General features: G+C 46.6%; 2 protein-coding genes across 4 annotated transcripts in view; both read right to left on the reverse strand.

Moving 5' to 3' along the window:
• The window catches only part of DMRT1 (doublesex and mab-3 related transcription factor 1), a 189,234-nt gene that overhangs the window by 26,392 nt on the left and 138,126 nt on the right, over positions 1-24,716 (reverse strand). The gene's annotated exons all lie outside the window — the stretch shown is intronic.
• On the reverse strand, positions 17,542-22,998 carry DMRT2 (doublesex and mab-3 related transcription factor 2). 3 transcript variants are annotated; one of them, XM_058657384.1, is made up of 5 exons: positions 22,939-22,998; positions 21,944-22,502; positions 20,732-20,834; positions 19,014-19,083; positions 18,445-18,628 (listed from the first exon to the last, which is right to left on the reverse strand). In XM_058657384.1, exons 1-5 carry the CDS (start codon positions 22,965-22,967, stop codon positions 18,565-18,567), a joined length of 825 nt encoding a protein of 274 aa, XP_058513367.1. In that variant the 5' UTR covers positions 22,968-22,998; the 3' UTR covers positions 18,445-18,564. The 3 variants fall into 3 exon arrangements, with proteins under 3 accessions (XP_058513365.1, XP_058513366.1, XP_058513367.1); XM_058657382.1 differs by lacking the exon at positions 19,014-19,083 and having other exon boundaries at positions 17,542-18,628; XM_058657383.1 differs by lacking the exons at positions 20,732-20,834; positions 21,944-22,502; positions 22,939-22,998 and having other exon boundaries at positions 17,542-18,628; positions 19,014-19,081.

A 24,716-nucleotide genomic window follows, 5' to 3' on the forward strand; every position in this document is an offset into this window, starting at 1 on the left:
TATGTCCTTCACAAAGGATCACCTCTGTAGGCACACAAGTTCAAGTTGCTGATATTAATTTTTATGATTTGGTCGCAGTGTTGTCCAGGTTCTTCAATGAGTATTTGCTATGCTCTTTCCTTGCACTCATAAATAATGGACGGAGAAACATTTTGAGACTATGAAAGCATCATGGTCCATAGCAAAATTTACTCCCTAGATGTGGCTGCCACCGATGACTCAGGCCTACACCAATCTGCTGTGATGGTTTTAAAATAGTGATTTTCCAATTACACACTCCTTCTATGTCTCTTGGTCAGCTTTCTACCTCCAGAAAGCAACCTCTCTTCTCTCTTTTTATTTGCAAATTTTCTTACCATTGAGGACTTGCAGATTCTTAAATTTGATTTAATTAGCTATAATGAATTGCTGTTCTTACTTCTTTTGATATTCAAATTTTTCCACATTTGGCCAGCTGGAGCCTCTGGAAGCTGGCTCTTACATCCTTTTTGACAGATTTTATTGCATTTTGTAAGGAGAGCTTTACTTTCTGAAAGCAGTAACATGTTCCAAGTTCATCTTTTCTCAAAGGAGTTCTAGTTCATTCTCTCCGTATATTTGTACATTATTGGAGTGAAATTTGTTTGGTTTTGATGACTGGCTAGACTCAACTACTTGCAAATCTCTTTCATATTGTCATTAGAAACCTGTTAACAAACACGAAAAATGTGAGGTTTAGAGACAGACGTAAGTTTCAACAGTGGTTCTACCATCTGTTAGCTGCCAAACTTGAACAGGTGATCTAACTTCATTAAGCCTTTGTTGCTTCATCTCCCAAATGGTGGAATTAATGTTCATGTCAGAGGGTGGCTCTGGGGCTTATGGAATACAGCAATTTTTAAGCTGCCCAGCTCATATCCTGACACATAGTATATAACAAACATAGGATGCCTTTTCTGTTAATCATTCATTACACGAAACACATGACTCTTTCTCCCACAATCCCTTTCAGTACCCTCAAGGAAGCCCTGAAGAACCACAGCCTGCCTGCCCCTGTACATCAGTGGAATCGCTCCACATTCTCCAATTCTCACTTGAGTCTAGGAGGACTCCTTGGCACAGGACAGACAAGGGAAAACTTGGTCAGGATTCCTGGAATATGCAGATTAACTTGGGAACACTGACGCCTTTACTTTGGCATGTCATTCTATCCATGAACAATGGATGTCTTTGCATTGATTTAGACTTTAATTTACATCATTTGATGGGATATTTTCCAGTTTTATTCCATAAAGGTCAAAGACTTTTTATTAATATGTAGTTTTTTCTTGACATGTGAATGTTATTGTTTGTGTTATTTTTGCAAGTGCATCTTCCTTTCAAGGTTGTCATTTGTATAGAATACTTCTGCGTTTTGATAAATCATTTTACAGTAAGGTGGACCTATAAATTCTAAGTTTGCTGACTCTTCCACTTTTTGTATGGGGGTACACTTGCCTAAAATTGTTTTACCTTTCCCATTGAATTTGTATTTTTCTAGTGTATTTTTCTTACCTGTAGTATCTGTTCTTTCCCCTGAAGCTTTGTTAAACAGAGAAATGGTAACAGTAATCCTTGCCTTGCATTAAAAAAATAGAGAGACTAAGTTTCTCCCTTACATGTGATGTTTAATGCTGGATTTTGGTATGTAGCTTCTTTAAAGCAAAGGAGATAATCTCATATTCATACCTTTGTTAATAGCTTTCTTTGCATATTCTGAATCAAGATTTGTGTCCGGGCCCAGCCTGGTAGCCTAGTGGCTGAAGTCCTTGCCTTGCATGCACTGGGATCCTATATGGGTGCCGGTTTGTATCCCAGAAGCTCCACTTCCCATCAAGATCCCTGTTTGCAGCCTGGGAAGGCAATAAAGAACAGCCCAAATCTTTGGGACCCTGCACCCACATGGGTGACACAGAAGGAGCTCCTGGCTCCTGGCTTCGGATTGGCTCAGCTCTGGTCATTGCAAACACTTGGGGAGTTGTAGGAGGACAACTGCTTGGGTCTGTAGGAAAACAATTGATTAAAGAGAGGATACTTGGAATCCTTGCCCATGTGGAGCCAGAACTAGTTGCAATTCTACCCGGAAGGTCCCAGGAGCAGTCCATACAGAAATGAACAGGTGGGCCCAGTGCAATAGCATAGCAGTTAAAGTCCTCGCCTTGAACGTGCTGGGATCCCATATGGGCGCCAGTTCTAATTCCGGTGACCCCACTTTCCCTCCAGCTCCCTGCTTGTGGCCTGGGAAAACAGTCAAGGACGAGACCCTTGGGACCCTGCATCCATGTGGGAGACCTGGAAGAAGCTTTGGATTGGCTCAGCCCCAGCCGTTGCGGCTGCTTGGGGAGTGAACCATTGGATGGATGATCTTCCTCTCTGTCTCTTCTCCTCTCTGTATATCTCTCTCTCTTTTTTTTTTTTTTAAAGATTTATTCATTTTATTACAGCCAGATATACAGAGAGGAGGAGAGACAGAGAGGAAGATCTTCCGTCCGATGATTCACTCCCCAAGTGAGCCGTAATGGGCCGATGCGCGCCGATCCGAAGCCGGGAACCTGGAACCTCCTCCAGGTCTCCCATGCGGGTGCAGGGTCCCAAGGCATTGGGCCGTCCTCGACTGCTTTCCCAGGCCACAAGCAGGGAGCTGGATGGGAAGTGGAGCTGCCGGGATCAGAACCGGCGCCCATATGGGATCCCGGGGCTTTCAAGGCGAGGACTTTATCCGCTAGGCCACGCCGCCAGGCCCTCTGTATATCTTTCTAATAAAAATAAATAAACCTTAAAAAAATGAACAAGCAAAAAACTCCCTAGTCCTCAGGTTTAGATAAAAGATCAAAGAAGGGTGCTTTCTCCCCCAGGCATGGGAACAGGAATGAACCGCAGGACAAATTGTGTGTTAGGAGAACTTCCTCTTGCCGTTGAAATGTAAATGCCTCAAACCCCCCTCCCTGATGCCTACTTGACCGCCTGTCATTGAAAAGACTGATGCTGTTAATAAACCCTGGCTATTGACCATCAGTCAGTAGTCCACGCGTGTGATTATCAGCTATGTGCACCAAGTCCATCAGTGACGGACAGCGAACAGAGAGTAAACCCAGCGGATGGAAGCTCTTTCTGTCTCTCCTTCTCTCTGTGAAACTCTGACTTTCCAATAAAAAGAAATCGTTAAAAGATTTGTGTCCTCCCAACCATAACGCCACTGGCTCTAGGAAATAAAAGGGAAAGAAGAGAAGGTGGGATTATTAAGTATCTGTCCTATGCCAAGGAATCCTTATATACTAAAGTAATAAGAGAATATGGACAATAGCAATAGACACTGGCACGCCAGCAGATATCGTCTAGGGACCTACGTGCACAGACTGCTCGTGGATCCCAGGCAAGGCAGGTAGGGTCCCAGACCAGCACACTCCCCTGCCGGAAAAACGGGCTCAGGCACCTGTGTGTTCATGGCCATGGGGACTGTGGATTGTTCAGGAAATGTGATATGGGGATGGACCACTGAGAGAGTATGTTACAGGTGAGGAATGACTTCTGGAGGACTTCTAACAACCAGACCACTGCACAAACAAAGAGGGTGAGACTTGAGGAACTTTTTAGGTCAGACCTATGCACACAACCACATGGGAGACCTGAGCTAGGGGGCCAGCCTGGCAAGGTTAGACCACAGTAAGCATCAGTGAGTGTCAGTGCAGTGGTGGGCCATGTTAGTCTGGGCCATGACACTAACCAGCATGCAAGAGAACCAGGTCTGAAAAAGATTCTGTGGGGGATTTGTGGGTTCAACCCTGTGCTTCCGCTATACCCGCTGGTTTGCTCGAGGGCTGGGGTGGTGATTGGCAGACATTGGTTATGACCATGGAACTCACTGACACTCATGGGAACTGGGGTTGGGAACAGGCCAGGCTGGTCCAGGCTGTAGCACCCACAGGCACACACAAAGGCTGAGACTGAGCAGTGGACTGCACCAGTTAGGGTACTAGCACCCATTGAAACATGTGAGGCCCAGGTCTGGGAAGGGGCCTGAGGGGAGCACTTGGGGAACTGGGCTGACTGTGACCCCTGCTGCTGAGCCTAAGAGTCAGAGCTGGGTGTGGGCCAGGCCAGGCCAGGCTGTTCCACTTGTAAGCAGGTGTGTGGACTGGTTCAGGGGTTGGCTGGGCAGGGTAGGTCAAAACATAGCACACTGGCATGTACAGGAGCCAGCACAGGTACAGGCCATGCCAGGTTAGGCTATCATACTCACTGGTTTGCATGAGAGCCAGCAATAGGGGCAGGCTGGATATGGCTAGGCTGTAGCACCCATCAGTGAGAGTTGAAACTGGGAGCAAGCTGGCCCATGCCAGGCTGCAGCATCCAATAGCAAGGGCTGAGATGTAAGATATGCCAGCCAGGCTAGGCCAGAGCACCCACCAGCACTTGCAAGAACCCAGGCCAGGCGCAAACCTAGTGGGGGGACAGTAGGGGATCCCTTGTTTGGTCACTGTTCCCACTGGTGGTCATGAGAGCTGGGACTGGAAGTGAACGGGGATGGGCAGGGTTGCAACAACTGTTGGCCTGCACGTGAGCTGGGTTTGGGAAGGGGTAGACTAGGCCAGCCCACTGCATCTGCTGGCACATGCAAGAGCTAGGATAAGTACTGACTGGTAGGGCTTTGCCACAGCTTCTGCTAGCAAGGGTACAAGTTGTATCAGACTGAGACCACTGTACTGCCTTGAAAGTGCAACATCCGGGACTAGGGGTGGACCTAGTAGGGAAATTGCGCTGCTGGGGTGCAGCTCCAATAGGTATGCATGAGATCCAGGACAGAGCACAGATCAGGCTGGATAACACAGCAGCACCCATCGGCATGCAGGAGGATTGGGTCCTAGGATGGGGTGGGCAAAGCTAAGCTGCAACTACACATAGGTGTATACGAGAGACCACCTGGGATGTGGCATGGCCCAGACCAGTAGGCTTTACGTACTGGCACGCATAGGAGCCAGGACTAAGGACAAGTCTGGTGGGAGTTATTGAGGGTCATCCCAACTAGGCTGCAGTTTTCACTGGTGTGTGCAAGGATCATATCTGTAGCACCCTGGTTTGGACTGGGCTGCAACACTTGCTGGTTTGCATAGAACATGAGGCTGGGGACAGAACTGACCAGGAGATTACAACCACCAGTGTTTGCATAATCTGATATCGGTGAGGGACTGAACTGGACACATGAAAGAGTTAGATCTAGGGTCACCCCAAGTGAGATCTCTTGGGGGACTCCGCAACTGGACCACTGGACTTAAAAGTCTGGTTATAGGGAGAATCACAAGATTTGTGGTCCAACCTTGGAATGCATGTATAGAGCTGGGCTTCCTCAACTGCTGGTTTAGGCCTGGAGAGGACATTGAATGCCATGTAAGAAAATGGAGAACAGAACAGGTTGGACAATTCTCTTGGTCAAACTTTGACAGCAAGTGTCTGGGTGAGTGGATACACTAGGGTGGACTCCGTCAGCCAGAGGACCTTGGAAGGATTTTCTCAGCCTCAGAGCAACAAAACCAACAGCAACTCTGAACTATCAAAATCAGTCAAGCAACACCCTAGGAACATTCTTCTCCATGTCAGGGTTTCTAGGATGACGTCAAGTGGACATCCCCAATCCCCACGTACTGATGTAGTGTGGCAGCCAGGAGCAGTGTCCTCCTGTTCAACACTCCTCCCTCCCCCCAAACACATGGAAAAGGAAACAAAAGGAAAGTTGGAAGCATTTGTCAAAACCCACCTTTTGCCATGCCTCAACCCTCCCCAACCTACTCAGCGGTCCTCATGGGCATGCATCCTTGTCAACTATGTAAACAACATCAAAAATAAAATTGAATTCTTAAAAAAGAGAATATGGACAGATTCTCCTCCCTGTTTATTCGAAAGGATCTTAGTATTCAAATGACAAGTAAAATTCCACAAATAGCTAAGATTATTCTGAATGGATAAATAAGCTGAGGCACTTCTGATCCAGCTCCCTGCCTGGAAAAGGTGGTGGAGGACAGCGTGAGTGTTAGCCACATGGAAGACCCGAACAAAGTTCCTCATTCTTGGTTTTGCTTGGCCCAGCACTGGCTGTTGCAGCCATCTGGGGAGTGAATCAGTGGACAGAAGATCTTTAAAAATAAAAACACTTGGGGCTGACACCCTGTGTGATAGGATTAAGCCTGCACCTGCAGCACCAGTACCTCATATGGGGGTTGGGCTGGTTCATGTCCTGGCTGCTCCATTTCCCATCCAGCTCCCTGCTAATAGCCTGGGAAAGCAACAGAGAATGGCCCAAGTCCTTGTACCCACACATCCATGTGGGAGGCAGGAGACACAGGAGAAGCTCCTAACATCTCATTGCAGACAGGCCCAGCCCTGGTCATTTTAGCCATCTGGAGAATGAATCAGTAGATGGAAGACCTTGTTCTCTGTCACTTCTCTCTATATAACTCTGCCTTTCAAATAAGTAAGTTAAAAAAAAGCAACACTGGGTCCGGCGGCATGGCCTAGTGGCTAAAGTCCTCGCCTTGAAAGCCCCGGGATCCCATATGGGCGCCGGTTCTAATCCCGGCAGCCCAGCTTCCCATCCAGCTCCCTGCTTGTGGCCTGGGAAAGCAGTTGAGGACGGCCCAAAGCTTTGGGACCCTGCACCCGCGTGGGAGACCTGGAAGAGGTTCCTGGTTCCCAGCATCAGATCGGCGCGTACCGGCCCGTTGCGGCTCACTTGGGGAGTGAAACAATGGATGGAAGATCTTCCTCTCTGTCTCTCCTCCTCTCTGTATATCCGGCTTTCCAATAACAATAAAATCTTTAAAAAAAAAAAAAAAAAGCAACACTTAAAAAAACAAAGCAGTGCTAATACACAAACATGAAAACTTCCTGAAAGATAACTTAGAACGATACAACAATAGGGAAAACATGGATTGTTCCTGAAATCTGATGGGAAAGTGGATCGTTACAAAGAGGGAAAATAAGCTGAAACTTATGAAACTACGGAAAGATTCACTTCAGATGGATTAAAAGCATAGCTATGAAGGTAAAATTACATAGATAATATAGAGAAAAAACAAAGAAACCAAAGTAGAAAAAAGTTTAAATATATACACAATAGTATGTTTTCCATGTAGGGTGAGGGAAAGACTTCTGTTACAACAAAAACAATAACTCATGAATTCAACTCTGTTGAAACGAACTATCACAGACAAAACAGCAAACAGATGAAAAGTGTGGAACTACACTGTCATTTGTAACACCCCAGACCAGCAAAAACTTAACAGTTCTAATGTATAAAACCTTGTCAAAAGCCACAAAACACAAGGTATGAAATTCACTTTTAAGATGAGCAAAGTACAAACTAGGCAATTTTAAGAAAGGGAAGCTCAACTGGCTAATAATATATTAAGCAATACTCAAACTCTCTAATAATTTCAAGGGAAAAGTATCATAGAAAGCAGAAATAGTAAGATGAGAACGCTGTTGAGCATACTAGAACGGATACAGAAATTCTAAAACACAAAATACCGTATTTGCCTCCAAAATCCCCTTCTGGGTCTATATGTCAAAGAAACTCTTACACAACTTCAAAAGCAGATCTGTAGGTCACTGGTTCTAGTATGGTTTTGTAGTGTTGGGTCTTGAAGACAATCTATGTTTTTATCAGGAGGGGATTGGTAAAATGCAAGACTTAACAGTAGTCAGGTAAGTTAGCAGTTGCCAAAGGCTAGGGATAAGGAGGAAGAAGGATTGATGTTCAGGGGAGTTTCAGCTTGGGAAGATGAAAAAACTTTAGGCACCCGATGCCAGAAGCTGCACACATAAAAATGGGCACAATGGTAAATTTTTTACTACGTATATTTTACTGTAATTTTTATAAGACATACAAAGTAGAATGAAGGCCTACTACCAGATACCCTACAAGAGTTAAAAATAATGAACTAGCTGTAATTGCAGCGGCATTCATATTCAAAACAGGATGATGCACACATCATCTCTAAATATTCACTACCAATATATTAGTTGAGAAACTGATCAGGCAGAAGGAATAAGGAAGGCAGAATGGGGAACAAGGGAGAAATAATCGCACAAGAGCCAGTGATGAATGACAGGGAAGTATTACGAACTTAAAAGTTTGCATTTTCAATTAAAACGAAATGCCATCATATCCATGAAAACCTTTGAAAGAGCACAAAATTGTAGAGTTTATACGTTGTGACTTCCTTCATTTGAAGAGGAATGAAATGAGCCAAAATAGATGTGACTGCTAATATTTTGGATCTTCCGAGTATTCTGACAAACACGATTTATACACGGGCCCAGCATCACACATTGGAAGCTCATCTTCAATTTTATGAGCTTTTAAATCGTCCCAGTGATCTCTTATTGCCACACATATCTTCTTTCCTCCTTTTATTAACTGTTCTATGCAGAGCATGATTAAAGAGTGGGTCAGACAGGAAATGCCTGCAGTGCTAGTACTTAATACGTGTTAAAACTATCACTAGGGTTCTAGCAAGACAGAAAAAGTTGCTTTTCCTAGCACACCTGTTCCTGAGAGCATTTGTGCAAGGTTCAGGAGGACCCAGATATATACATTGTGGGGGATGAGCCTGCGTGTGGTCCCTCTCCCAGGAAATGACATGAATGGAGGAGTCCTTTAACATGGGGTCACAAGGCAACGAGGTAGAGTTGGGCCCAGTTCCAGCAGGGGTCTTCTACAGATGACTTGCGAAGCTGCCCAGGTGACCCTGCTGAACCTGCCCCTCAAGGGGATGACGTAACCTCTTGAGTGGACAAATATCCCACTCAATCGAAAACACGGGGGGCTTCCCTTCTGGGTACTAAGTGTGTTTTACACCCCATTTGAATCATTTGGGAGGAGTTAGCTGGCCGAGTTGCTAATCGTCTTTCTGTCCTTCTTCCAAGACTAGCAAGGCACCAAACTCTCAGGTGGGAAGCTACTCTAATACTTCGGAAAATTCATGGGAAGGCAGGTGTCTGGCCTAGCAGTTAAGAGGCACGCATCCCACATCAGAGTACCTGGATTCATCTCCCAGCTCGCAGCTCCTGACTCCAACATCCCACAAACACACACAGGACCTGAGAGACCACAGCAGTTCAGTTAACTGGGTTCCTGCCCCTCCACCGGAGAGCTATTCTTGCCCCAAGCTTCGGCCTGGGCCAGCCCTGGCTATCGTGGGATTCCAAGAGGAAGACCAAGGGCCAGGAGCATTCTCTCCCTGTACATGTGTTTTTGGTTGCATTCTCTCACTCTGTTGTTCTCTCTTTCAAAATAAGATAAAGGAACAACAATATTTTTTTAAGTATTTGGAACAATGGAATTAAAAAATAAGCGTATCTTTGGTGCAAAAATATCTGAACTCTCTTCACATTTTGAGATCTGATTACTGTGGACAGCCCTTGTCTATACTCCTAAGGAACAGCAGTTTTTCTGCTTACTACGTGTTGAATTCTTTTTTTGGTGGCAAGCTAAGCTTGTGATTATAAAGTGAAAGTATATCATCAGAACAATTAAACATAACAAAGGAAGGCAGGAACAAGGGAGGGAGGGTGGGGTTTCTTAAAACCATAACCAATACAGCTTAAAACCAAGACAACATTGATTCCATTTATATGTACTTCAATTTTTAAACAAAAAAGAGAATGCATACTTCAATAATTCTACTATCCTAAAAACTTTTAAAAGTTCACAAATGTTGCCTATTCCGCAAAAAAAAAAAAAAACTATTATAGATCTCACAATAATTTTTACCCCAAAATAAATGTATCTTTTCTCTCCAATTTTCCACCAACTTTGAGAAAACAAAGGTCTTTATTTTATACTCATTCTTCGGAAAAGGAAATAGCCCACAACTAATTCTTTTTTTATTTGTTCCTATTTGAGAAGGAGAGGGTGAGATCTTCCAGCTGCTGGATCAACTCCCCAAATGGTCGAAACAGCCAGAACTGGATCCAAGTCCAGAACTGAAAACTCCACTCAGGTGTCCCACACAGTTGGCGGAGGCCCGGGCTCCTTCCCAACACACAGCAACAAAAAGCTGGGTCCACAGCTCGGAGCAGCTGGGACTCACACCACCGCACCCACAAGGATGCCAATACCTCCCATCACAAGGCCTGCCCCACTACTAAGTCTTGCAGGCATTCTGGGACTCTAAAGAGTTTGGGTTGGCTGACATTTGGACACTTACAATTCTGTGGATTTGCCACAATTTGGCTTTTGGTATACAATAAGCTTCCAAACAGAAGGTGGGTTTTTTGTTTTTCTTTTGGTTTTGGTTTTGGTTTTTGGTTTTGTTTTTACTGAGATTTGCTAAACTATTTAAAATCTGTCACATAGCAAGCAAAATGATTTTTCTGACTCTTGAGACAGAACAGCCAATGGCAAGAAGCCGATTGGGGGCCAACATGGGGGATGTGAAATTGCCGACTGCAAAGCTGCCAGTTCAAGTCCCGGGTGCTCCACCTCCGATCCAGCTCCCTGCTAAAGTTCCCGAGAAGGCATAGAAGATGACCCTGGTGCCCCTGCCCCTGCTGTGGGACCCCCGGATGCAGTGCCAGGCTCCTGGCTCCTGCCACATGTGTGGCCCAGCTCCAGCGAGCTGGTCTCTCTCACACACCGAGAAATTCACTATTCTAAATCGCTCTTCTCAGTTCAGGTGGAAAAACAGCCACCGTCATGATGTCTCACTGGAGAACAGACACCCACCTGCTAAGTACTGGACTGCGCCCATTCTTCCCTCAGTTCTTCCTCTCCCAGTCCCCCGGTCCAGCCACTCCTGTCCACCCCAAGTGCCTGCCCGCAAGGTCGGGAGGGAACCCAGAACCCGGAGATGTGCCCTCCGCGGTTGGCAGCCGGGACCTACCGGCCTCCTGAGGCAGGCCGAGGGCAGAGCCGGGCGCCGCGCCACAGCCGAGAGCCTCCTTCCCGCCCGCGCCCGCCAGCCAATGGGAGCCGCCCTTTGCCTCGAGGGGGCGGGCTGCCAGGGTGATTGACGGCAGTGCCGCGCATGCTCCGGGGCGTTCGCCCGCCGCTGGCGCTGGGGTGCGTCCTCGCCACCGACAGAGCTCTGCTTGAAATATACGTGTAGAAGGGCCGTGATTTTACAGCTGGGATTCTGACTTTTTAACCAGAGCGTGCTAGTTTATTGCTGAGCTTAGGGCTAAACGAGATAAGAAATGAAAAGTTGCGGGGGGGTTCTGTTTTTTGAAGTTTCCTTGCCCCGCTGAGTACAGCCAGATGTGGGATTCCCGCTGCTTCTCAGTTTATCAGCTCGTTTCTGGATTTTTGTTTTGTTTTGTGAGGTAATGCCTTGCATCCCAAGGGAAACATCGAAAGCCTTCCTACAGATATGTATTTTACACACACATATATATATATATATGGTTACATGGCTTGAGCAACCCCAAATGCGCCAGAAACCACATTACATACATACATACACATAGAATTATATGAAAACTGATTTATGAGGTTTTTGTGAGGAAACAATTGTCCTTTCATCTGGAGATACACAGTTCATCTTTGACCCGGGAGCCCTGGCCAGAATTGCTGGCCAACAGCAACCCAATCAGATAAGAATCTATCCAATACCTTTGTGAACTGGAAATCAAACGCAGTTTATTCCCCTTCTGGTCCAGGATTCGAATTATAGACATTTTAATGCAAAAGTAATCTGCCACATCAGCGAACACTTGCAACCCCAAGAATTATTTGTCACGTAATACCCCATGGAGTAGCTCAAAGATGGAGAGGTGGGGGAACCTTTCGGAAGAAGAGCAAAGGAAATCTAGGCATAACTACTTCGATCTCTCTCACACACAGGAAAAATAAAATAAAATGTAGAAGTGCTCATATTCATCCTGGCGCCACAGATTTCCCGGAAAGAAAATCATATTTGGAGTTACTATTTTAAAAAAGTGTAGTCTAGGAAGATACATCTTGTTTTAAAATTAGTCATAGGCCTGGAATTGAGTCAGAGAGCCTGATAGTTAGAGGTGTCCGTGGCATGAGAGCCTCCTTTGGGGCCCGGCGCAGCAGCCTAATGGCAAAAGTCCTTGCCTTGCACGTGCCAGGATCCCATATGGGTGCCAGAATGGGTGAGGGCCAATCAGGGGGTCACTGTTTCTGCTAAGACAGGAGGTGGACTAAGTCAGGCTGGGACATGGACCTACCAGTGTGCATCAGATCTGGCGTTGAGAGGGGTTCTGATGCAGGAGCTTGGGTAACTCCTCTGTCGGCACACACTCCCTACAGGTGAACGCAAGAACCAAGATGGGGAGCAGCCCAGACCAGGCCAAAATATGGCACCCACCGATACACATTTGGCACAGGTCTGGGACAAGAAGGCTGGGTCAGTTCATATCATCCGCTGGCAGATCTGAGAATCAGAATGATGTGTGGGACATGCAAGGTCGCACCACAATACCAGACAGTTCACTTAGGGCTGGGGGCTGCCTGTCGAGTATACACAAAGTGTATGGAACGAAAACAATTAACGAAATGTGCATCAGCCTTCAGAAAATACATGTTGGAAAGCTATGTCTCAGTTGTCACTGCCTTTCAGAGTTCAACATTGCCCAGTCCACACTAGGTGCCTGATGGTCATAAATCTTGGTTGAATTAATGGAAAGCAGTAACTTAAATCTGAAGACTCCATTTCACAGGCTTACCTAAACAGCTATAACTAAAAATTGAAGTTGAGCTTCCCTATGCTTGAACAGAGCCAGACTTTACCTAATTTAATCATCTCAGTTGAGTCTACTTTGGTTTTGTAACCCTATTGAGTGTCATTTTCCGTCGAAATGGATTAGATATTAAATTAGCTGAACCAAAGGTGAAGCCATTTTCAGGATTCAGTATTTATGATCATATAGACAATTATCTTCATCTAATTAATTGCACGAATTCACTTATAAAGTTAACTTTTCAAACACACACCAACCACCTAAAGTCCTAATTGTATCTTCTAGACTCCCAGGGGACTGTACTTCCTTCTTCAGAGTGGCAAAATTTCAAATATATAGACATAAATCAAGTCCTTTTTCTTTAAGATATGTCTTTTCGGGGCCCGGCGGCGTAGCCTAGCAGATAAAGTCCTCACCTTGAAAGCCCCGGGATCCCATATGGGCGCCGGTTCTAATCCTGGCAGCTCCACTTCCCATCCAGCTCCCTGCTTGTGGCCTGGGAAAGCAGTTCGAGGACGGCCCAAAGCTTTGGGACCCTGCACCCACAAGGGAGACCTGGAAGAGTTTCCTGGTTCCCAGCATCGGATTGGCGCGCACCGGCCCGTTGCGGCTCACTTGGGGAGTGAATCATTGGATGGAAGATCTTCCTCTCTGTCTCTCCTCCTCTCTGTATATCCGGCTTTCCAATAATAATAAATTTAAAAAAAAAAAAGATATGTCTTTTCCAGACTGCATCCCCCAAAATCCTTAACAGTATATTTAGGCAAGTCTTACTTTCTTTTCACCATCTTCATCACTAAGGGAATTAGTGTCCCCACTAAAAAAACAATGCTCAAAACTGGGCAAAGCTGGTTAGTGGTAGATGAACAACAGCATCTCTTTTGATCTGGAGGCTGTATTAATGCAACGCAAGCTCATATTTGAAATTTCTGATAGTCATCATTCACTCTTGATTCCTTTTGAGCTTTATAATTCCCTGTGACTATGGGATCACTATAAACCCCAGGTTTTCGCATAAACTAACATAAAGTCTCACTGAGCATAAAGTTTAATAATTAGATGATTCTTTTTAGAATTCAAACGTAAGAGTCCCCTTTGATTGACGGTTCCAGACTAGACCACTTCTACCGTTACAACACTGGCCAGACCTTCCAACTTCATGTCATCTACACATGTGATTAGAAACCTTTATGTCTTCATTTGCCTGCAGATTATGGTCCAAAATGTGAGGATCCATAAATCACAATGCTGAAGAAATTTCTTGAAGTTGATACTGATTTGTTATTCAATATCTTTTGAACAGTTACAAATGCCCTTGATTTCACTGTTACCCATCCTAAAATCCCTAACATAAAAAAAACCACTTTGTTCACGGCCTTGTTGCACTGAGCCAAAATTTGTCTATGCCATTCTCCTGGTGTCTCTTCAGTAATTGTAACGAAAGAGAAAATGGCATGAGTTGGCATTTACAGCTTTGCAACACCTCAGGCACTTTCCTAAGACAACCTTTTCACATTGCCATTCCATGAAAGCAATTTGATGATGACTAATAAAAGCAGGAGTCCCCTTGAAGGCATGCGGTTTAACAACATTAAATGATGCACTCATCAAGAAAATGGTACTGCCGTGCGTAGTAGCATGCTGTAACAAACATCTGAGTTCACTAGGCAGATGTAGTCATTTCTCCAGTTTTCTTCTTTCTGTTAAAAAAATAATAGACACAGTCTTCACTCCCATTAGTACAAATGAAGCAATCACCATTTCCTCCAATTTGGAGATTGAGCAATGACTTAGACTCTGGTTAAAGTCATCAAATCCAAGTGTAAATGTTTTTTGTTGAACTTAGTTGAAAATAAGGGGTGGTACTTGGCCTAGAAGTCAAGATACCAGTTAGGGTGGCCATGTTTCCTGTTGGAGGTTTTGAGAGTGACACCTGGTTCCAACTCCTGACTCCAGCTTTCCGTTCATTCAGACCGTGGGAAGCAGCAAGTGCTTCTACATGCCTTCTACATGGCATGAGCTCAGTTCCAGGTTCCTATTTCCCCACTGTGGACATTTGGAGAGTGAACCAATGGATGGAAATGTCCTTTCTTTCTCTCTGCCTCTCAAACAATTTTTTAAAAGAAAAGCAAGATATTTGTTAAATCCAAGGACAGAAGGAGAATTACTGGTCTATTATTGGTTTGGGGGTGAGGGAAGGGGCGTAGGCAGTTCTTGCTGTTCCTCAGCACCGGCCGGGGAGTGAACCATAAGACGGAAGATCTTCCTCTCTGTCTCTCCTCCTCTCTGTATATCTGCCTTTCCAATAAAAATAAATAAATATTAAAAAGAGAGAGTGAAAGATCCAGCCCAGAGCTCTTATAAATGCCTGGTAACAGGTTTGATGAGTTAGAAATTTTAAAAACTCATCATTGCAACATAACCAATAAATAAGAATAAATTTTGCAGGAAAAGCACTAACCCTCAAAAACATCCAATGGTAAAATTTTGGTCACTGGTTACACGAAAAAAAAAAACCACCACCACAAACTGAATTTGCTCAATGATACTAAACTGATAGAAAAAAAAAGTCCAATATATTCATTAAATACAAGAGGTAAAATTTTGACATCTCTAAGTGTCCAACATATTTTTTTTGAATGGAGAAGGTTTTCCCATGAAGATTTTATTCAATGTGGTGTTTGTTCTCATGCATTTTGTCTCATGAAATTCGAAGTAGCTTGGTTCAACACTACGTTTACTGTTAAGACTTCACACACACACACACACACACACACACACACACACACACACACACACTAAATTTCTGATAGAAAGATCAAGTTTGGTGACCCGACAAGTAAAGCAGAGATGCCTGGGACAGCAGACAGGAGGAAGACTATTTCGGACACCAGGGTGTGCTTGGCTGGGAAGCTTTTTTTCCAACAGCCGTTGGACTCCCTGCCTACTTTCAGTTTCCAAAGGCCTCCTGACTTCACCATCACAAAAATAAGCAAAATGGACTCAACAACACTAAATATTATTTTATAAGCACAGACTGAAACCTATCCTAAGCTTTAGTGGTGCTTTTTTTTAACTGATGTTAATTTTAGCCTATCATTCAAGGCAACCCCAGAGGGTTACATGAGTTCATCAGTAGCAAAATAATGTTATTTCATGTTTTTAAAGAGCCGGGAAGAAATTCCTCGCTGATCCACGTGGCACATCCCACATGTCCACCTAGCATTCTTGCTACCCAGCTGGATACAGAGCTAGAAATAAAACCTCACTGAAAAACCTGCACATGAAAGGTGAGGTGTCTGACTCCCCAGTATGCTGCACCATTATTACCATGAACTTGATTTGGGGGTCGCAGATGAAGTCAAAAGAAATGAATAACAGTAACCATGTTAGCTTACATCTTACCAATCATATAGAAGAGCAGTCAATATTTTGTTAAGAAAAACAAGGGCAACAACTCTTGTTTAAAAGTTAAGTTGGGCCCAGCATAGTAGCCTAGTGGCTAAAGTCCTCGCCTTGCACACACCAGGATCCCAGTTCTAATCCTGGCAGCACTACTTCTCATCAGCTCCCTGCTTGTGGTCTGGGAAAGCAATTGAGGACAGCCCAAAGCCTTTGATCCTGAACCCACGTGGGAGACCCAGAGAGGCTCCTGGCTCCTGGCTTCAGATCGGCTCAGCTCTGACCATTGAGGCCACTTGGTGAGTAAGTCATTGGATGGAAAATATTCCTCTCTGTCTCTCCTCTCTGTATATCTGACTCTCCATAAAAACAATATAAATATTTTTTTAAAGATTTAAGTTTACAAAAACTCAGAAACAGGTACACCAGGTATCTTCTACATTTCATGAAAGGTATTAAAAAATCAAGAAATGCAGATAAACAGTTGCAGGCTTTATCAACTGTCAGTTTGAACAGTTTGAAAGGTAAATGTTTTTAACTCAGGAGACAGTGGCACTGAAGGGTTTTGCTGCAAAGCTAGAGACTCAACCACCAGCTGAGAGGTGAGCCTGGGCCAGCAGCTACAGCCCTGCTGTCTCCAGTCCGGACCGAACAAGGGAGTTAGCACCATCCAGGGCCAAACTAACTTTAGTACCTTATGAAGAAACCTGCTCTGTGGGTCCCAGGAACCTAAAATCCTGGAATGTCTAAAAGAATTCATCATCCAGGAGCAAAGGCATACTCTCTCCAAAGAAAGACGGCCTGAGGACCCCACACACGCTACCAGCACAGAAAGAAACTAGGACCCGAGGAGATTTTAAAAGTCCATCCTTAGATTTCACATCACTAACCAAATATTACACTTGACTTTCTTTCAAATTCATGCAACTCTGTCCAATTGTGAAACTAAGGTTCAATAGACACGCAAATAACCCATGTTCTTCTTTGGCTATTCTTGCCTTAGATTTCAATGGCTCAATTTATATGTGTTCCAGAGTACAAAATCTAAACATTTGAAATGTTCTCCTGGGACCTATAAGAGCAACCTGAAAAAAATGCACAGAGTCACAGAAAAATAAAGAATGGACTTCATAGAGATCAGCTTTTCTGTCTGGACAAACAACTTTCTGCTTCAGCAAATACTGTGTCTCTTAGAAAATAGTTTCAACTTTATTGCTTCTTGAAATGCCATGTAAAGCATCAAACTCCACAATTCGCGCATCAGGCAACTTTCACGTTTAGGCTTAAATATATTTACAGGATAAGAAACGGGACATGCACATGAATAGATAGAATTTCTAGAAATCATCATTTACATTAGAAATTTCTCTATACAAACATCTTAACTTTAAAAAAAAAATAGCAAACAGCAAGACTGTAGAAAATCCAGCTTTCCATTTAGCAGCTTAGTACTGGGAAACATGAGTGACGGCAGACGCAGGCCTCTTCAGAATAGATTCAACAGAAAACGACAGGGGTTCATTGACCGTGAGTTTTGTTCCAACTTGTTTGGCTACAAGAAGGTCCTTAGCGCATCTGTCTACTGTAAATGTGTACTTTGGGTTCTCCCTAACTAAACACTCACTGTGCTTCTTTGGGGTCTCTTCAAAGGCCTCTTTGACAAATGGGGTTTTCGACTCGGGCCCTGATTTGTCGTGAAGCGTCTGCTGTAAGAAGGAGTGGAGTGGATTATGTTTAGGCGGCAGAAGTTGCCTGCTGCTTTCTTTGCTGATCTTGGTTAAGACATGCCCTTGAGCCGCCAGCGAGTCCGTGTCAACCACTGGAGAGAAATTCTGTTGTGGTGGGGAGAAGGCAGATCTCTCCAGGACGGGCAGGTGACTCTGAAGGTCACTTCTGCCGGTTTGCAACTCAGGCGTGGGCGGCAGCAACAGGGAACCTTCCAGTTTGGATGGCAGCGTATCATGTTCTGTGCCACGTTCATCCTGCACACGGGCCCCCTTGAAGTCCCAGGCGACCCCAGGTTTCAGGGCCTGGACTGAAGCGGTGGCATTTAGCAGGTACTGCTGGTACAGGAGGGTGTCGCTAATGGGGCCACACTTGGGCCAAACTAAAAACCTTGAAGACAGGGGATACTGCTTGTACGTGGTGGCCACACTTACATTAGAAGAAATCAGTTCCATATTCCCAGAGCCTGAATACTGCATGGTTAGATCGAGGCAGGTGGGGAGAAAGCTGCAGAAGTCTTTGCCGGCTGAGTCCACGGGGGCGGGGCTGTAGGCACCCTTGTAGGAGCTGTACTCGGGCCCAGGCACCACACGGTTAGGCAGGAATAAGGCAGCAGCGTGGGAAGTCTCCAACAGCTTCCTCTCTTTATATTCCCGCTCCAACATTATGTTCTCCAACTCCTTATCGGCAAAGGCCCTTCTCTTCCTCATCCTGTCACTAACAGGTGGAGGCAGAGGTAAGCTTGTTCCCAGGTAAGTCTCCGTGGCAACGGGACGGTAACCTAAAAATGAGCAAACACAGGAAAAGACATCAATGCATCTGGGGCAGAATGACCTGGAACACCAGAAGGTACCAGAAACTCCTATCGTCCACAGTGCTATTTGATTAACATTTACATACAGAAAACAAAAGCGTAGGCCCAAATCAGAAACATTTCCCTTCGGCAAGCGGAATATCCATAGTTTATCTTTGTTAGTGTGGTCTTTGTTGCTACTGGTTTGTTTTACAGCGTGCTTTGATGGGGGTATTTTATTAACTGGCATTTTAATATTTTAACACTCATTCCAGGCCCCCTATACATTCAGGCTTATTTATCTTAGGCCAATCAAAATGTCTTATTTTCCAAGTCATCTTTCTCATTATTAAAAAAAAAAAGATATCTATACCTAGATCTGATGTCACTTTTATTTCCTAAAGATGGCTCATTATTATAGTTGTAGAATAATCCAAGGAGAACTAGGGGGGAAAAAAGAGAAAGAGAGTTAAAGAAGATTAGCAAGGAGAAAACGGGGGAAAAAAAAAAGATTAAGGAAACAAGGAAGTACAGGAAATTACAAAAAGTTGCTAACTCATCAACCACACTCTACAAGTCCCTCCCTGACCACTGCTACAAACAAAACAGAGAAGCGATACTGCCCACTCCCCAAAAAACCATAGCTCTAACCCATTTTTCCCAAGCTCTAACCAGGTTGGCCAAATGCCAACACGGCTGACCGGTGATCGCTACCGCATGGTTAAATCTTTCGCACTTTTCATGAGTAGGAATAAAATCAAATGCAAAGACTAGTGTAACCTAAAAGGAATTCCTGGCAGTATAAAGTACTTGGAGTGTTTCATCACACTCCAACACCCATCAACTATGAAATCTGTTTGAAGGACTCATTGCTGTACTTTTGTTTATAGAGTGACAAACACATCCTACTCATTGACCGATAAAATAAGATTTGGAAACTAACATTTTTGTTTCTATGATAAAGTTTTGGCCAGGAAGTTATTTACTTGCTTTTCCTATTTCATTTGGTCCTTGTCCTTCCCAAGTTGTTTTTTTGTTTTTTTGTTTTTTGGGTTTTGTTTTGTTTTGTTTTGTTTTTTGGTACAATCTCCATTTATTAGCTTGGCTCTTCTGGTTATAGGTCTGTTTATCGGTTTGCAACCAACTTAATTTTTAATTCAGGAAAAACAACTGTAGATTCAGAAGGGAACAGTACAGGTGAGACCCAAATACACTTTAAAACTTGTCCAGAATCAAATAAACTAAAAATCACACACACCAAAAAAAAAAATGCTCAAATACCTAACTTTTCTTTTAAAGTGTACTTTTTAAGTTGACCTTGGGGAACTAACAGTGATGATAGCAAATAGAAAGGGTATTGAAATGCAAAGAAAATAGCAAAAGCTCATCTGTACATTATCAGGCAAGTCAAGAAATATATTCCAAACCTAAACGGAGATCCTTGTAAGATTCAGTAATGTTTTCAGGAAAATGAAGGTATCTCCTGGCTTCAGAGAAAGTGAAAACACGAAGACAGACGTCACACCATTCATGTTTAACCTACGTGTCTCCTCGTGGATTGAAAAGCATTTTGGGTTGCTACAGCCTTGACACGTCAAAATGAAGAGTGTAGAAACAGCAATTATCTAGATAGCGCACTAAGAAAAAACAGTACCATGGGCAAGAGGGGGGCTCTTGGGTTGAACCCCCCTAAAAGGGGTCTTTATCGGCCAACAGCAAATGTCGGACCGCTGGCTAAGCTCTTGCAAACCGCTAAGCAAAGCGTGGGTGGTTTTGCTGTGAGAGGGTTGTTGCTGGGGACAACTGTGCTCGCTTGGCTGTCTATTCGGTACCGGGACAAATTTCACATCACTTCAAGTCCACTCAGACCACAAAAATATGAAGACTCAAACTCATAGTGGGGAAAAAAAAACAACTTTGGCAGGCGTGTGAGCCTCATTTTCCTAGCTCTTGACCTCCAATGATGAGAAAAACATTAATTTAAAAAAAAGTGGAAGCCTCAAAGAGTTAACTTGTGGCATACACGAGAACAGGCATTCAACTCAATTAAAAAAAAAAAAAACTCGAAGGATCAATTTTGCGTCGCTTTACCTTCCAAAATGCTTTTAGCCAACAGGCTGGGTGTCCTGACTTGTCTCTGGTACACGGCTTTGCGTTCGAAGTTATTCTGTTTCCCAGAAAGCCCCTTTTTGTCCTAGAAATGTGAGAAACATAATCAATAATGCCTTGAAGGAAAAGGAGAGAAGAGGCGTCCGCAGGTCATCCGAAACCTCTTCCCGCTTTGAATGCACTCGTTTCGCTCATGCGAATAAACGTCACCCTTCATCTCGGGTGGGCGAGCTGGAGGGGACCCCCTGAATCTGCCTGACTTTGCTTGGCGGAATCAGCCAGACTCGCCCACAGAGGGTCTCAGGACAGGAGAAGGGGACATCCCGAAGACTGCGGCACGCGGCCCTGCCACGTGCGCGGACACGGATGCAGTCGGGAGCTCATTCTGGGCGGGTTCCTGGTCGCAGCCCGTCCGGCTACTTTGGGGAAGATTATCAGCATCCGGCTGCAAATTCCAGATTGTTTGCTATACGCGTCTGGGGCACACCAAGGAAGCCAGAATGCTTCAAGGTCTCCAGGAACGCAGGACAAGGGTCCTCCGGCTGTCACTTACCAGGCTGAGCGGATTCTAACCTGGTATTCACCAGAACGCGGTCCTGGAATACTAGGGGCAAACTAAGGGTGGGACCGCCAGTGCCCAACGCCCCGGAGTCTGGAAGGAGGCCCTGACAAGCCTCAAGGCGGCTCTCCATGTGCAGGAACGGTGGGGAAGGACAAACTTGGAGCTTTCAGAAGCTCCCTCCTCGCGAAAGTCCTCGCAGCTGGAGCCCCGAGGGAGGAAGGACAGCCGAGGGCCCTTCGCCGCCGCCGCTCTGGCCACAGCTTCGGCCTGGGCGCTGGCACCTGCGCGCACGCACTGTCTCCTCCCCGAAAATGACCCCAGCTCGAGTCATCTTCTTTGCGCTCAACGCCGGGGCCAGCCCTGTCCTCCTCCAAACCCCCCAGACATCACGAAAATCAAGTTCAGGAGTCGGAAAGCAGAAAGAAGCCACTTGCCCACCGCACTTTGGCGCACACACTCTTTTTGAACAGAAAACCTTTTCTGCCGAATTCTCCCAGCTCCACCCGTGGCTCTCTCCTCTACCTGACCGCGGAAGGCGGGGTGACTGGACAAGGGCCCGCAGTACCTTTCCGTGCCGCCGCCAGGCCCCGCGCCCGCTCCCCGACCCCCGGGAGGTTTAGCCGGCTACGCACCTCGGTGGCCTGTTGTCTCCGGAGCGCCACCTGGGCGGCCATGACGCGCTGGCGCTCCACCACCAGCAGACAGTTGGCGCACTGGCAGTCGCGCCAGCGGCAGAAGCGTTTGTGGCCCTTGAGACACGACACCACGCCGTGGTTGCGGCAGCGTGCGCACTTGGGCGTGCGGCTCAGCTTGCGCGGTTCACCGCCACCGCCGCCCACGCTCGCCGCGCGCTCCGAGGTCCCCGTCGCGGTTGGCAAGACCTGGGATGCGGGCGCAGGCCTGGTCAGTTGGCTTCCCTGCAATTCCCGTCGGCCCGAGACCCTCGGGAACGTGGCCGCCTCCTCGCTGTCACCCTCTTCCTCCACCTCTTCTTCCTCCGCCTCTTCTTCTCCCTCGTCATCGTCGCAGTCTCGGCCGGCCGGCGGCGGGCTAGGTTCGGGCGGTGTGGATGGAGGCTCCAGCTCCAGGCCCTCCACGTCGATCTCCCAGTCCCCGGCGGCCAGGCCTGTCTGCCGGTCAGCCATCGTACGCGACTGCCTGGCTCCGGCTGGCCGGTCAGTGGCCCTCAGTCTGGAGAGGACACCTGGAAACCCCAAGACCACAGAGGTCTCCGTCTGAGACTCAGAGCTGTTGTTCTGTCTGCCTGCTCTGTCCCCTTAGGTGCAGGCCACTCGTGCCTCTCGGTAAATAAAATCCCCAGGGACCCAACCCCAAGATGGATTTGTATGATGATGGAAGTGCGCTCTAAGCACCTGCCCTTCAACGCAGCCCTCTAAGGGCTTACCCGCACTTTCCGGACGACTGCCTGGTTCACTCACCCATCACACACCTAAGATAACCGTGCTCCGCCAGGCTGACCCAGGCCACTGGCCAGACTTCCGCATAACCCACAGAAACGGCCACGAGGACGATTAAATGTCGATGGAATTGTTATTTCCCATTTCATTACAAGCACCAGCACCGAAGTACCAGTCAGTGCCTCCCAGAGCCGCTCATCCAGCTACACACCACAAGGCCTCGCTCCCCTAAACTCATTGAAAACCAGAGCTGTCACTGGCGTTGGGGGGGGGGGGGGGGGCACTGGCCAGAGGCCAGGGCAGCCTCAACCGTACTTGCACGCACAGAGCTGCGCCGCCCCGGGTGGGATCTGAGGCTGACAGCTTTATAAAAAGCACCAAAACAAAAACAGAATCAGTAAGCAAAAGAGGTTTCTGCCCTTTAGCCTCCCGGAGACACCCCTCTCTCCCACCCACCCGCCTTGGGCAGCAGCAGAACTCACCGAAGGAGCAGCGTCCACGGATATCCAGTTCTGGGTGCTGGCTCTCAGGTTGCTGGCTTTGCGGGCAAACAGAAAAACCGGGATGGCCACTCCCGTCACGAAATCGAGGCAGAGCGGCTGGAGAGCCGGAGTCCCACCCCCGGCACTGGGGACGCTAGGGGAGTTCGGCGAGTTAAGTTCTCAGCGACCCTGACCCTCCACACATGCCAAGCTCTTCAGAGTTGTTTTTTCTGGTCCTCTGCGGCCTCGAGCGGCTTCACTTCTCCGAGGACGCTTTCGGCTTCCTCCGCCCCGAGCTGCGATTTCCCGGGCTCCCGGGGTGCACGGGTGCGCGGGCGGGCGCCAGCAGCCGCGCGCAGCAGAGCGCCCCTCGCCGCAGTCTCCAGCCTCCCGGTCCCTCGCGGGTATTATCCTCCCAGGCGCCCCCAGCTCCGCGCCCCCTGATTGGACACTTACCAGGCGGTGTGCGCCCCGATTGGCCGACGCGCGCCGGCCCGGCGGCCTCCGCCTCCCTACGGTGGATGTGCGCTCCTCCCCGCGGCGCCTCGCCCGGGTCCGCCCGCTCTCAGCCTTCGCAGCAACCGGGTCGCTTTCCCAGGACGCTAAACCCCCAGTGTGAGACGTCCCCAGTCGAGCTGGGATTAGGGAACAAGCAGAGACGCGACGTGTGCTGTGTATTCAAGAAGGTCATTAAAGGTGACGGAGGGGTCGGTTTGGCGTGGGTTTAGTGTTACCTATCATTGGCTGCGTCTCTGCTACCCGCCGGGAACACAAGCCTGAGTGTGCATCTGAAGCCTCTCTCCCGGGCGCGCAGTAGCAACTCCCCCTTTAAAGTAAGCCAGCGATTGCTTGGCATTCCGACACTTGGCGTGCCCATTGGCACCTGCAGAGGCGTTTGCGACTGGCTGTGTTCACCCTTCAAGTGCAAAATGGTGCCTCCTTAACTTTCACTGAGTTGGTGAGGACCTTGGCCAAGTCATTATTTATTCTTATTATTTATTATTTATTATTGTTGTTGTTGTTGTTGTTATGCTATGTCAATCCATGACTGCTTCAGTTAATTTGGGGAAGAACGGTAAACGAATGCCAACCAGAAACTTGGGTACACTATTAAGAATACAGATAACAGGAGCTTGTTTGAAAAAAAAAAACTTTTTTAAAACATGCACGAATATATATTAAAAAATGACTTACTACCCTCTCCCTCCCCCCGCCAAAAAAAAAAAATCCTTCAAGGAAATATTGGAAACAAAGTTACGTTTCCAGCTCCGGGAAAGAAACAATTGTTTTTTCTCCTTCGATGCTGCCTTCTGTCTGGGAGTAAATGCAAAGTCTCTCACTGGCTGGTTGAGTTGCTCTTCACAAAAAAACAAGGCTTCTGGGGCAGTCGGTTGAAGAGACACACTAGGAAACGGAAACTTGCGGCGCTCCGGCCACGTGTGACCCCACACTAATTTGAGTTCATTCTCTTGCTGGAAGGCAACCAGGCAAGGACAGTTAAGGGA

Source organism: Ochotona princeps, chromosome 31, assembly GCF_030435755.1.
Source record: "Ochotona princeps isolate mOchPri1 chromosome 31, mOchPri1.hap1, whole genome shotgun sequence".
In the NCBI taxonomy this organism is placed as follows: Eukaryota; Metazoa; Chordata; class Mammalia; order Lagomorpha; family Ochotonidae; genus Ochotona; species Ochotona princeps.

Excerpts from the sequence above, each read along its gene's own strand:
- DMRT2 (XM_058657382.1), bottom strand. The coding sequence starts at position 22,967 with ATGAGTTTAGGGGAGCGAGGCCTTGTGGT. Across the intron at positions 22,503-22,938 it reads GGGGAGCGAGGCCTTGTGGT|ACTGAGGGCCACTGACCGGC; the intron begins GTGTAGCTGGAT and ends TGTCCTCTCCAG. Across the intron at positions 18,629-20,731 it reads GGCTAAAAGCATTTTGGAAG|GTTACCGTCCCGTTGCCACG; the intron begins GTAAAGCGACGC and ends GCTCATTTTTAG.